The 14,410-nt window shown below is 42.6% G+C and overlaps 1 protein-coding gene across 1 annotated transcript in view; it reads right to left on the reverse strand.

Moving 5' to 3' along the window:
- Positions 1 to 14,410, reverse strand: part of cep112 (centrosomal protein 112) — a 128,213-nt gene that overhangs the window by 108,039 nt on the left and 5,764 nt on the right. The window contains exons 4-7 of the mRNA XM_085352395.1: positions 6,663 to 6,747; positions 3,921 to 3,995; positions 1,024 to 1,071; positions 839 to 913 (exon numbers count right to left, since the gene is read on the reverse strand). Coding sequence (XP_085208521.1) covers positions 839 to 913; positions 1,024 to 1,071; positions 3,921 to 3,995; positions 6,663 to 6,747 — 283 coding nt within the window. The remainder of the gene's footprint in view (positions 1 to 838; positions 914 to 1,023; positions 1,072 to 3,920; positions 3,996 to 6,662; positions 6,748 to 14,410) is intronic.

Genomic DNA, 14,410 nt, shown 5'->3' on the forward strand with positions numbered 1-14,410 from the left:
GTATATGTACACTCACTGGCCACTTCATTAGGTGCACGTTGCAAGTACCAGCTTGGCTTAATGGCTTAGAATTAAAATATCTGCTGGAAACATTCCTCAGAGATTTTGGTCCTTATTGTCATGACAGATTTGTTGGCTGCACATCCATGATGTGAATTTCCCGTTCCACCACATCCCAAAGGTGCTGTGTTGGATAGAGATCTGGTTATTGTGGAGGTCATTTGAGTACAGTGAACTCACTGTTATGTTCAAGAAACCAAATTTGAAATGATTTGAGCTTTAGGATATGACAGAAGAGGGGCACACTGTGGTCATAAAAGGATGGACATGGGTAGCAATAATAATCAGGTAGGCTGTAGTGTTTAACAATACTAACTTGGTACTAAGGAGCTCAAAGTGTGCCAAGAAAATATCCCCCTTATCAATACAACACCACTAGCCTGAATTGTCGATACAAGGCAGGATGGAGTCATGCTTACATGCTGTTTACAGCAGATTCTGTCCCGTCCCTTTGAATGTCTCCTTCCCTGGTTGTAACGAGTGGTTATTTGATTTACTGTCTCTTAAACCCTAGAGACCGTTGTTTGGGAAAAATCCCAGTAGATCAGCAGTTTCTGAAATACTCACACCAGCCCATCTGCCACTAACAACCATGACGCATTCACTGAAATTACCTTTCTTTCCCATTCTGATGCTCGGTTTGAACATTAGCAGGTCATCTTGACCATGTTTCCATCCCTAAACTGATTGAACTGATGGACCAAACCAAGTGGCCAGTGACTGCATAAAGTATGTATATTCTCAGTTAGTGGCAAATGTCTCTCATTCTGGTTCATACCTCTTTGCTCTGTAACAGTTGTGCACCCTGATCACTGGCCAAGTTACTCTTCCCCCCAAAGCTTGACTTGAAAATCTAAGGAGATATAGTAAAGAGAGATGTGGGAATGAGAAGACTCAGGAAATCAAAGACAATTTTCTTCACGTAACAATAAATAAAGTACAAGAGACCCCCTGACAACTTACTGGTGACAAGGGAACGGGCTCCTCTCGCAAATACCTTGGCTTCTCAATCTGAAAGAGTAAACAGAAAAACTTTAGACCTCTCTTTGGCTCCTTCCTCTCTTAACAAAGCCTTACCACTACCTCCACCCTAAGTCTGCCATAAACAATGTGGGGAGCACATCAAAAGCCCAGTGCTATGGCTGAAGCCTCTTCCGTCAACTTGTGTCTGTTTAGAAAGGCAGAATGCGTCGGGACACTTCAAGGCTTTGTGTGTGTGGCGAGCTCTGTTTCCGCTCTTGGCCTCTTTCAGCTGTCCCTTTTGTCAACACTCAGGACCGCTAATCTCTAAGCTATCCCTGGTCCATTTACTGTCACGCTGAGACAAATGTGTACACATCCCTGCCAAAACACTGACACAGCGTATTCTTTGATTACAATATGAAACACAGTAGATTGAAAAAGAGCGAGCCACTAAACCACCTGAAAGTAAGCGGGTCACGGTCCATGTCTCTCTGCGGTGTTACATCAATACACCTCACTAACTGTGACACAAACTGCAAAAATATCTGCTGCTTGACAGCCTGCTGTTTTTGCTTGCACTATTTGACATTTGTTTATGACCCCATTACTTTCTTGTGAACTCGCACTATCATACAGCGTTTCGCTCTGATGCACTGGGGCTGTCTGTAGGGGCTGCCAACTAGCAGCAAGATCACGGCTTTTCAAAGCAGCAGAGCCGACTCTAGAGATGACAGCAATGACGCCCAGTAAACAGTTCTGTTGCTAATCTCTTCAACATAGCAATGAAGGAGGAGAACAAGGAGGAAGAGAAGGAAGAGGAGGGAAGTGTGGGACTCATTCGATGTAAAAAAAAAAGGGTGGGGGGGGGGGATTTAATGCCGTAAGGTGGCACGGCCCACGCAAAGCTAATCCAGAATGAATGGGAAAAAATAGGACCTGAAAAAACCTCAGAGTTTGGGCCTCAAACGTTTAGAGTTACAGTATGAGGATAAAGACAAAATCTTTGCTTTAGGGTGAGTAACTGTGGCTCCCTGCTAAGTCTACACGCAGGTAAAAACAGGTCATACATTTCACTGCAAGTCCTCAACAAAAGGAAACATCCGAGTTAGACCGCTCGACATAACCAGCGCTATAAAAAAAATAAATAAAAAAAATAACCAGCGCTGCGGTGGTGGGTGCAATGATGTGTGATGAATTGCTACTTAAGTCTGGTGAAGGCCAGAAAACAAATTCACATTCGCCAAGTGATGAATCAATCGATAGTCTTCTAAACTAGTGCCCAGACTGAAAACAAGAATGGGATTTTCTTTTTATATCTACAGACAGCCAGTCATCACATTTGATTGAGCACGGCCCACAGGGCGAGGAAGACATGCAGACTAAATGCTGTGGTGTAATGCTGGCATGGTGCAATGCTAAACTTAGACTCCGTGCACATGTATGCCTGTGCACATACTCTTGCCCTGCATGCCTGCCCACACACACACACTCCTCTAAGCATATGTTTGTCCAGCCTCGCAGCTGGCACGGCGTCCTGTGTCATTGAATCCTGACGTGGATGGATGGATGGACGCACAAGAGGAACAACACTCCAAATCGCAAGGGATGGCTCTCCAGCCAAAAGAGAGGCCATGATTGATAGCTTCCTAGTTTTGGACTGGTGTTGAGAAAGTCCTCGGCACAGCCCTTTTAACCACAGACAGCCAATGGTAGGAGCAACAACTGAACAACTGTATTACATGTGACACAAGTTTAAAAAACTTCTGCCTACAGGTAGTCCTGTGCATATTGCACCCATCTCTAAGGTAGCAAAACTCCCATTTTACATAAAACTAGCTGCTCTAACACACAAACCACATGAAAGTTAAAAACAGATGGAGGTCCAGCTGACTCAGGTTTTGTGTCGAGCTTTCCAAGTCTGAAGCAATTTGTTATACACTGTCCGGTTACCACGTTACCAATGCTGACTGCACTCACTTTATTACATCAGGGTGAAATGAACAACAAATCGATATGGACTGCTTCAGAACATCTAAAGAGATGCTAAAGATGTTCCAGATAAAATGATGCTCAGCTGTGCAGAAATTTCATAGGCGTCGGGCACTTTGAGGCAGCGCATCTATAAAAACTTCTATAAACTTGAGCAGGCCTGTGTGTATTTGTGTGTGAAGGAACATCTGTTGATTTGAAAGATGCAGGCTAGGGGGAGGGTTGCCAAGCAATGCCTCTTATCAGCGTTTCAACACAGAGGAAAGCAGAGCAGCGCGGTGCGCGGCTTCACGTCGGCTGATGGATGCCTCAGATTACCCCTGTACCGAAAGAGAGAGGGAGAATAAAGGGGAGGTAGTCACAGACAGACGGAGAGGACAATGGATTGGAGAAACGTGCAAAAAGTCGGAAAACAGAAAGGGGAGATTTTGCCAAAATATTAGTGGAGAAAGGAGAAAGTCAAAGGTAACAAGCATGTTAAAGAAAACAAAACAAAAAAACAGAAGAAGAAGAAGAAAAAAAAGACAGTCGAAGGGTCATGCAGGTGAGGAGATAGCAACATATGAGGGCAGGGGGCATATCAAGCCCAGGCCTGATGCACTCAGATAGAGAAGATAAGAATGATTCACACATCTTCAATTTCTCAGTTTACACAACCTTTCTCTCGCTCCCCGTCCTACCCTGACATCCTACAATAGCGCCAAACTGCCTAAAGGAAGTGTTTTCAAGAGAACACAGGTGAAAGGCCTCTCAACCCTTTGTTCGAACGGTGCTGTTAACTCTGCGTCACTGCACTACTGATGCGGATGTACTTAGGTGCTCAGACTCACTGCTGTCACTGTGGCGAGCAACAGCACGTTTGACAGCTGCATGTAACAAAGAAGCTCATGGCATGCCCCTGGACTCACCCCCAGGTTCCAGCTGTTGAGACGAGCCTCCAGGTCACTGTCATCGGGAGATATATGGTTTGGCTCCCCATCCACCTGAGGAGGGGGGGGGGGGGACAAGGGTGGGATAAAAAAGAAGGGTATCAACAGCAGGAATAAAATGGAAGTTAAGATGGTTGATATGTTTTCTGACAGTGCTCTGATTGGCAGTTTGGCCAGAGGAACAGGCGGTGATGGAGGTTATCACTGCCTGCTGACACAATGTAATTTCTCTCTTGGCAACAACAAAAGGGCTCTTTAAAAGCTTACAGATACACAGTGCACCCACATGTGTTTAACTAACAACCCTCTACTCCCTTGTTATCTCCATTTCTCCACCCTTTGCTCCCTCGCTCTCCTCCCTCTCACATACAGCGCTCCAGATCTTTGGCAGTTCCACATCATTTCCGTCACACAGTAAATTCCGCAAGAGGGGCATATGTGCAGCTCGGCTGCCTGTCATTCTTGTTTTTCTCCAGCCTTTTGTTTTACGACGGGGCGCCGGATTTATTTTATGCAGGATAAGTTGAATGCTTGCAGGGGCTTTTGTTGATACAAGATCAGTTTACTCTAGTCGAGGTTGGGCAGCAAGGTTGAAATGGGGGAAATATCTAATAAAGTTGAGAGAGTGATAGGGAAAGGAGATATGTTGTTGAATTTGATTAAGATCTCGTGGAGTGTGGACCTTGGGTGTACCTCAGCAGAACTGCACCGATGCAAAGAAATCGCAGAATGGAATAGCTTGGGATTAAATGCCCTTTCTGATTAAAAAGGCATTAAGGTTCCAGAGCCTCGCCCTCAAACAAACATTTCGATATCTAGGAATGCTGGGTATGCAGGCCACCGGCTGTTCAAAACAGCGTGCTACATTCTCAGAATTGCACCATAAATTCAAAGCATTACTTTTAAATACAGTACTGTGCAAACATCTTGAGGCACCACTTATTTTTTAAATATTTTGATACCTAGAGGTCAGACTTTCATGTCATTTTTGTTAGTGGTCTTGAGCAATAGTTCTCCAGGCTTTTTAAAGGCCTTTCAAAGTTCTTCTTTGGACATTGGCTTCTTTTTCATTAATTTTCATTCCAGTTATACCTGACCATTTTCACAGCAGTGTTTTTATTTGTTAAGCCACTTAACTGGCCTATGAATCATTAACCAAAAAAGTAGCTAACTTAATAGAAGAACCAGTGTTATGTCTGCACATGAAGACATGAAAAGAACCGATTTTTAAACTGTAACTTTGGCCTCTTTATTGACAGTCTGATGTAAACACCACAATTTTTTTCCTATTTCTTTATTAGAATATATGAAAAATAGAAAGATAACATAAGTATAAAATAGTATTTTTGCACAAACAAGATGATTCCCGCAGATTCCCACACTATTAGCTGAAAATGTGGCATATCTCAGCATGGTGTGCAGTCCATCCATCCGTTGTCTTCTGCTCATCCTTTTCAGGGTCGCGGGGAGGCTGGAGCCTATCCCAGCTACCTGGGCAGGGTACACCCCGGATAGGTCACCTGTCTGTCACAGGGCTAACAAATAGAAACAAACAACCATCCCACCCACATTCACATCTATGGGCAATTTAGAATGACCCTAACCTCACTAAACCACGTAAACATAGGCAGAAAATGCAAACTCCATACATAAAAGACCCAGCCAGTTGGTGGAATCCAACTCAGGACCTTCTTGCTGTGAGGCTGACTGACATTGGCTTAATTTCTCAGTACGACAATGGTTCCAAACAACTGTCAGTGTGTGAAAGCATATATAGGTCACTATCAGTCATGGATTCGCCTCCACCAGAGCTCAGACCGTGTGGGATGATTTTGACAGAAAACAGAGCAAACATCCAAATAGGAGCTTTGAATGTCCTTCAAGAAACCTGGAGAACTATTCCTGAACACTACTTAAGGAAATTATAAGAAAGCTTTCCTAAGAGAGTTCAGGGTGTGTTGAAGAATAAAGGTGGTCATATCAAGTATTGGCTTTAAACCTCCTTTACAAGCAGTGTTTTGGTTTATATCCTTATATAATTCCATGTATTCTTTCTACATCAATAAATCACTGCACCTATTTCCCACTTTATAAGGAGATGAAGGGTAGCTCAAGACTATCAATAAACAGGACACAATATTGACAATGTCTCTCAGTGCAATGTGTTTTGCATCCCCTAGTTTTCACACACCTTGGAGGGAGGAGAGAAAAAAAAAAGCACACGGATATACCCCAGTGGGAGGATTCTAACATGTAAATAATGGTTCACAATCATGGATCATAACAAATGCAATAACAGCGGACAGCACCACAAACTGCAACCTGATAAAGAGGTGAAGGAACACCTTTTTAAAAAAACAATATTACAATCATAAAGAAGAAGTTGTAAAGCTGTTTTAAGCTGCACACATTATGTGTGTCAGCTGTGAAGACATTATCGTCATTTTTGCGAAACAGAAACTTGCGGGCACAGGGATTTTCCTCCGACTTCATGGGGAAATGAGTTTAGGAATTCCCAAATTGGTCAACATTAAAGAAGAAAGCAAAACGTTGGGTCTGCTGTTTGTGTTGGCAACAGCAGCCTGGTTGCTGTTAATATTTCATGTCTCATCAACGCTACCTCGCAGGGACCTATAAATCTAATTGCTGAATCGTAACACAAACATGCCGGGGAAGTCCAGAGGTGCGATTAGAAATTCTGAAGAATAGCGATGAACTAACCATTCTTGTAGCTTGTCTGGGTGATTGTCTCAGTGGACTGGAAGACACGGGTCGTGATGCTGCCCTATCCTCATATGGCCTTCTCCTGGAAGAAAAAATTGAGAGACAAACACAAATGTAAAAGGTTAACCTACAATATGTGTGTGCATATCTCTGGAGTCTGCTCAAATCGCTCTTTGCATATGAATGTGCTTGCATAGGCAGCCTGCCTTGCCATTTGCACAGATCAACATCTGGCACTGGCTGCATGGTTTGTGGCCTGCACTTCATCCCATCTGAACAATAAATGTCTCTGCTACACATCAGTCTGTTTCCACGCACAGCCCACGGGCACCAGTCTATGACATGTACAATCGCTTTATAATCGCATATCTCAATTGATGCCTCACATTGCATCCGTCATGGTTTAAACAAGCAGCCTGATGTGGAAAAAAGCTTATATCCACTGACACACATGCAAACAAGTACGCACACACATACATACTCCTCATTCTCACTATTGCCTCTCTCCCACACGCACGCACACACATCTGCATAACTGAGCTAACAATCTCATTAAGCACTGGCGCACACAAGGCACTTAAAGCCCACTGATGCTAATTAAATGAAGATGTTAGAGAAAGCAGGGAGATGTAGGACAACAGTGAAGAATAAAAGAAAAAAGAAAAGCAGCTATCATCTTATAAAGACATCCCATTTCATTGTAGAGGGCACTGTTTCACACTCTCAATGTGGAGCCTCTGGGCATCCTATCACTGCTGTTTTTTTTTAGCATTCCTGGTATTCTAAACCTCATTTCTCATGTCATTTAAATGTCATGTCAGTAAACAATTAGTATTCAACTATCGAAATAAATTTAAAAAAATACAAAGATGCCTGGTTCACTATCAAAGTGGCATGTATTGCCAATAACTAATGCTCTCGGTTGTGTATTGTTATAGTCTGGACCTGCCGGTTCAGATAGAGGGAGAGGAGGTGGAGGTGGTCAACAATAGGGCTGTGCGATATGACCAAAATCTCATATCCCGATATAAGAATTCTATCGTCCCGATAACGATATAAATCACAAAAATGTAACATTTTCTGTAAATTATGTGAATCTCGGGCAGCTCGACTTGCAGGAAGTGTTTCCAGCTGGGCGTCATGTACCTGGAGTCCAGTGTTTTAACCGATGCATGAAACTATAGATTTTTAGACATAAGTTGTAATGGCCGCCGTTTTCTTTGTGAGTATTTATTACACAGGGTGCTGTGGGGAAAAGCCTGTTCTAACGTTTGAGTCTAAGGTCTATTTTTTTAGCACCTGGCGGCTCTTTTTTGCTTCTCATCCGTAAATAATCTGCTCTTTCACGTGATTCAGTTTATTTTGAAAAGTCTCAACAGGATCTTGAGCTTTATTGTGAAAGGTTTATGGGGAACATAAACAAGCGGACACGCGATGGTGTTACCATTGTTGTTGCTAACGACAACGCATAAAAACAGGCGCTTGTCCGTCAGTAGTGTGGTTATATTAAATATAAGAGAAAGAGAGAAAGAAGAAATTAATATAGCCACTACAGTGACCATCAAAAGGATGAAAAAATATTGCCGTAAACAGTTTATTTTGCGAAATAAATGATAGCATAAAATGAAACGATAGACGTTTTTACGTCATCCGATATATATCGTTATATCGAACAGCCCTAGTCAACAAGTACCTCGGGCTGTGGGTGGACAACAAACTGGACTGGTCATGCAACACAGAGCACCTGTATAAAAAAGCCCAAAGCCGACTGTACTTCCTCAGGAGGCTGAGGTCTTTTTTTTTTTTTTTTCTAAATGACATCAGAAACAGCAGTATGCGACATTACGTGATGGCAGAGCTTCAGTTCATCCTTTGTCTTTTTTTTTTTTTTTTTTTTTTTTTTTTAATAAATAGGACAGGGGGAATGAATGAGAGAGAGAGGGGGAGAGAAAGAAAGAAAACCAAAGGGGAGAAGAGACGGTGAGAAGGGGGGGGAAGAGAGACAAAAAAAAAAACAAAAACTCCTGGGTCACCTGTATGGAGAAAAAAAAACAAACAAACAAACAAACAAACAGAGGAGACAGCAAACAACAAAGAGCAACATAATAATAGAGAAAACAAAGCACCATCACAATAAACTAGCTAGTCATAGATATCAGTATTTACTAAGTAATAAACAATATTGTGCAGCACGCAAGATAGACAGCGCACAGTGTGCTTTGAGGCAGCAGCCAAGAAAGCTTTAGTCCGCGTCTGTGAATACCCATGTGTGCATACCTGTGTGGATCAGCATGCTTGCATTCCAAAGGTTTCTCCATGTAATGATCTGCTAGGGAGTGTGGGGGGGCCTCAGCCCCGTCCTCCAGGGTGTGAAGCGGGTATGGAGGAGATCAAAACTCCAGACATCCAGAGGCCCCCAGAACACAAAAGACCATGGAAGACCAACAGAGGGGCAGCCGCGCCACTGTTCCAGTAAGAGCTGAGGAGAGTCCCAGATGAGGGCTCACTCAGCAGCCGCGGAGCAGAAGCCAGGGGGGGTTGCAGTGACGCGCCCGTGAGCTCCGCCGGCCCCCAGCTGCGCCTGAGTGACCGAGCCCTAGGCCGAGAGGCCGGGGGCACCCCACCTCCAAAGGGGGCCCGAGCGAGCCCCAGGCCCCAGGCCCCGACAAGCGGCCGCCAAGGAGTGAGCCGGTGTGTACCCGGACGCCCACCCCCAGACACAAAGAACCACCAACACACCGACACCTGAGGGAGTCCGCCACCGGCAGGGGAAGTGGTGGTGGAGGTCTTTTAACATCTGCAGGAAGCTCCTGAGGATGTTTTATCAGTCGGTGGTTGCTGGAGTACTTTTCTATGCTGTGGTGTGCTGGGGGAGCAGCACAGCAAAGAAGGACTCATCCAGGCTGGAAAAACTGATCAGGAAGGCTAGCTCTGTGGTCGGCATGAAGCTGGACACTCTGGTGACAGTGGCAGAGAAAAGGACACTAAAAAAAATTGCTGGACATTATGGACAATGCTGGGCATCCTCTGCACATGGCCATAAACAACCAGAGGAGTCTGTTCAGTGACAGGTTGCTTCTCCCAAAGACAAGAACCAACAAACTCCTTTGTCCCACACGCCATCAAACTGTTTAACTCCTCTCTGGAGGGGAGAGGGAAGGGAAACAGGGGGACAAAGGAGGGGGGGACAACTAAGCTGTAGTGCCTTTTCACTGTGCAATACTTTTTGCTAATATTCAACGGTGCAATAGACTTCAATAATTGAAATGTGCAATTCCCTTGTATTCTTATTCCTATTTATGTTATTTATCCATTTTGTATACTCTTTATTTATATATGTCTCTGTATTTATATATGTGTATATATTGTATTCTGCTCACAGTCTGTAACTTCTGTCGGTGCTGTGCTATTTGGAAACCGAATTTCCCAGAGGAACCCACCTGAGGGATTAATAAAGTTTTTATCTCTAATCTCTCTAAGACACATGAAGGGAAATGGACTGCTTTTTAGGTTCACAAAACCCAAAAGGCTTCTTAAGTTCTGAAAGATAAACTTGGGTGTCTAACCCCTAGTGGGGTTGCCACCTTGGAGCATGTCTTGACAGTCATTCGGTGAGTCCTTATAGCCACGAGCCAAGTTGTGAAAACGTTACCATATCCTGTCATAATGTGAGTAATTAAGGTCATCTGGGTAAATGTGTGATCATCTTATTATGATGCATCCCATAAAAGAGACCTTGGTCTCAATAACAGATCATTAAATGAACCTAAACTCATTGAACTGATAATTAGTGCAACTGTATCACTAACAGAATCGCTTACATAACTTTTGCAACAAGTTTAGACAATTAGAACTTATCCTATAATTTATCTTTGGTGGTTTTGCCTATCATTTATTATAATGGACTTGTCAATCAACTCTTTGTGTAGTATCTAGGTATAGTTCGCTGATTTATGCGACATTTTTGGCTAATATTTCTTTGGGAATTACCTTGTTGGTGTAAAAATACTATTTCATGCCTACTGAACTCGTCTATCAATGGCATTTTTGTAGATTCAACTAGAGCTGGGCGATAGAACGATAACGATATGTATCGCGATATAACTTTTACTCGATAGAGAAATTAAGCTATCGCGATAGACCTTGCCGCTCTTGTCCTCTTAAAAAAAAAAAAAAAAAAAAAAAAAAGGTCAGCCAATCCAAATTAAGTAGCGCAGAGCCGAACCAATCACAGCCGCAGCGTCACGTCACGTGACTTGTTACAGCACAAGTGCCAAGCCGCACGTGTGTTTGTTTGGGAAGCAGCCAGCGGGTAATGGAGGAAATGAGTGTGCCGACTAGAAAAATCAACCGAGCGTGACCGAAGAGAAAACAGATGATGGTTCCAATGCCGGAGAGATTGTCGAACGGAAGAGCCATAGAAGTTCCGTAGTGTGAAGGTATTTCGGCTATTTCAAGTCTGACAAAAAACAGAGTAGCGTGCACTGTAAATTGTGCCGAAAGCAAGTCTGGAAATACAATAAACTGGTGCATGCGTCACACTGTGCGCCACGTTATTGTTTCGGTGAAATGAATTTCTACAATACTGTTACTGTTAATTCTACTCTCTGCAGTGTTTAAATGCTTACATACACACACAGTTACTGTCCCTCCACACATACGACTCGGTTCTGCTTCTATGCCCCAGCTTTGTTTACTTTTTCCCCACCGAGGCTTCTAGACTTCTGATTGGCCAATATTTCTGCACGGTTAGGAATCTAGCGCCACCTGCTGCTTTGGCATGTTCATAGCAGCGTTTTCCTTCATTTCTGCCTTTATGTGTGGACGGGATTATTTTTTAAAACGAAAAAGGAAAATCTCCGTTTTCAAAAATACCCGTGTACGTGTGGATGTAGCCTCAGTCTCTGACTGGAAGCGCTAATTCGTCATTTGGCTTTTGTCAGACTAAAGTAACTGTTAAAACTGTTTGAAAAGCTAAGCTATACAACAAGGAGAGATTGAGAATTTCCTTTTAGTTCTCAGTTTATTTGATATTGACAAAAGTTAGTCAGTTTTGTCTGTTCTTCTGTAAAACAAACTAAGATTTATTTTTAGAATTAATATTTTGTTTCTAAGTGGAATTGACAATTTAGTCTGTTTCGTTTGTTCTATTTTGAAACTTAAACGCTTTAGCGGCTGCCTTTTGTGTAGTTTGCAATATTTGCCTTTATTTATCTGAAAAAGTCTCATGTTCCTTAAGTACATCTACCCTGTTGAACTTATTATGGGAAATAAATATTTAAATAAAAACAAGCTGCTGATTATTTCACATTTTACTTGTGAGCAACGGCACATTTAAATCTTACAAATATAGTTATTTGGCTTATATCGTGATAGATATCGTTATCGCCTGAAATGAAAAAAACATATCGTGATATGAAAAAATCTCATATCGCCCAGCTCTAGATTCAACTAAAGATACTGGAACAAAAGGCTATTAGCAACAAAGAGGCTAAAAATACAATTTAAAATTAGTCCATTCATGTTTAGACAACACTCATGCATACCATTAGTTTGTTGCCTTTTTATGCTTGAATGATTTATAGGTTAGTGTTAAGTGGCATAACAAACAAGAACATTCCTTTGCAAATGGTCAGATACATTTGACTGGACAATCAATGTCCTAAAAAAATCCTTTGAAAAAATCTTCAAAAGACCTGGAGAACTATAGACCAAGACCACTTTAATAAATGACGAGGAAATCTTCCTCCTTGTCTGCTCAATACTTCTTCACTGCACTGTATTTATCATGTTATTAAGTTGTTGTACCAAAGAGAGTGGCGTAAATAGGATTCTGATCTAATAACACACTTGTAATTGACACTGGTGATGTTACAACATACTGATTAGATGTAGAAATGATTGTCCCATTTCTTTATATGTAGCATTTACAAAATAGTTCATTTTGGAGTGTTTAATAGCTGGAAGAAGTCCGGTAGCGCTCGAGTCTATTTCATATGTTACAGCTTCTGTAGATGCAGAGTTGATTTCACAAAAACATGGCGCAGTCTAATATCACTTCTGAGAAACTAGTCAGTGGATGTCAAGAATGAACTGAAATGAATGCTTTACATCACTCACAATAAATTCCAATATTGTTTCATTAGTCTGTGAATAATTATGTGAAGACACTTCAAAAGAAAGAGTTTCCATCTCTAAGCATGTGTCCACACACACACACACACACACACACACACACACACACACACACACACACACACACACACACAGAACATGGATAAGGGGGCCAAGCTTTGCAATTTTGGGCCTCTAAGTCAACAGGTGGATGAGGATAATTGAATCAGATGTGTCTGGAGTCTGAGGCCCAGAGATCAAAGCAGTGGCAAGTCAGGCCAGAGCTACACACACACACACGCGCACACACAAGAAAATGAGAAAACCATGTAGACCTTCAGAAGCTGCAGCTTGGCTGATTAAAGAAACCTGACATCCATACACCAGTCTGACCTCCAGGTGCAGAGCCAGTGGGTCCGGGTCTCAGGCTTCGGGCACCCTCACTAAAGCAGTCTGACCTTGGGACACTAACATCCCTCTGCCCCCACCTATTCTCCACCATAACCCTACACCACCTGGAGGGGGGAGAGGGGGGGGACGACAAAAGGAGAGTGGGGGCCTGTGAGCACGAGATGTGAGGCTTTTCAATCAACATCAACAACTGACTTCAGAAAATGCAGAGGATTTATTATCCATCCTTTCAATTTAGCAATGAAACATCTTTAAACATAAGACATTATATGAAACACAGATTATGTTTTATATGATCTGCTGACCAATGCAGATTGGCTGCTTTTATGTCCCACAGCATTGCTGTACCTGGACTGCTGCTATATACGAAGCGGTAGCTCTATCTGGTGGCTAAATAAGGAATTAGAAATACCACAGCTTAAGAGGAAAGCATGCTTGGAATTCAATATTTCTGACTAATGCTACAAAATATTATCAGCTAAACACACACATATACACAACATGCCACATCCACTTGTGTGTGATCTCAAAACCTCCGAAAAAAACCAGCACAATTTTACATTTAGACATTGAAACCCGAACCGGCCAGCTTCAGAAGCTAAACGTAGCCCTGCCTATCACCTGACTAATGGTGCGTGAAACAGATCAAATGCTGCCACATCACAGGGAGGGACTCAGATGAGTTCCTTCTATTTAATCTTATCTAAATGAGAGAGACACATAAAAGGACTCTTGGTCTGGCTAATTTTCTCCATCAGGACATTAGTCTGTGATCTGAAGGTCTTTCATGGTCTTATCCTAATCAGACACCATGGTACTCAGCAGTCTGCTTGCCACAAAAATCCCCTCTATCCACACCCTCTAAGGCTGTAACTAACTGAAGGTAGCCACACGTTTTCTTTTACATCATCTGTAATTCAAGTTCGAGCACCTACTAAGCAAACAGATACAGGCCTATGGCCATACATGGATAAGACTCATTTAAACAATATGAGCAAGTCATATAAAATAAAGCCCAGGAGCAGAGACAGTTTGGAAAAGACACCAGGGCTGATGCAGAGAGTTGGTAGTTAACCAAATCAAGATCTTTTGTAACTGTGGGAAGAAACCCACAAAGACAAAAGGAGAACATGCTTGTGCCACACAGCAAGGCCCCACCAGGCCTCTTTGTTCAAAACGTTCACACCCGTCTCGCTGTGAGGTGACAGAGCTAACTACCA

Source organism: Diplotaxodon limnothrissa, linkage group LG4 (assembly GCF_057381915.1).
Source record: "Diplotaxodon limnothrissa isolate DT_005_m linkage group LG4, D_limnothrissa_male_GT1.1, whole genome shotgun sequence".
Classification (NCBI taxonomy): domain Eukaryota; kingdom Metazoa; phylum Chordata; class Actinopteri; order Cichliformes; family Cichlidae; genus Diplotaxodon; species Diplotaxodon limnothrissa.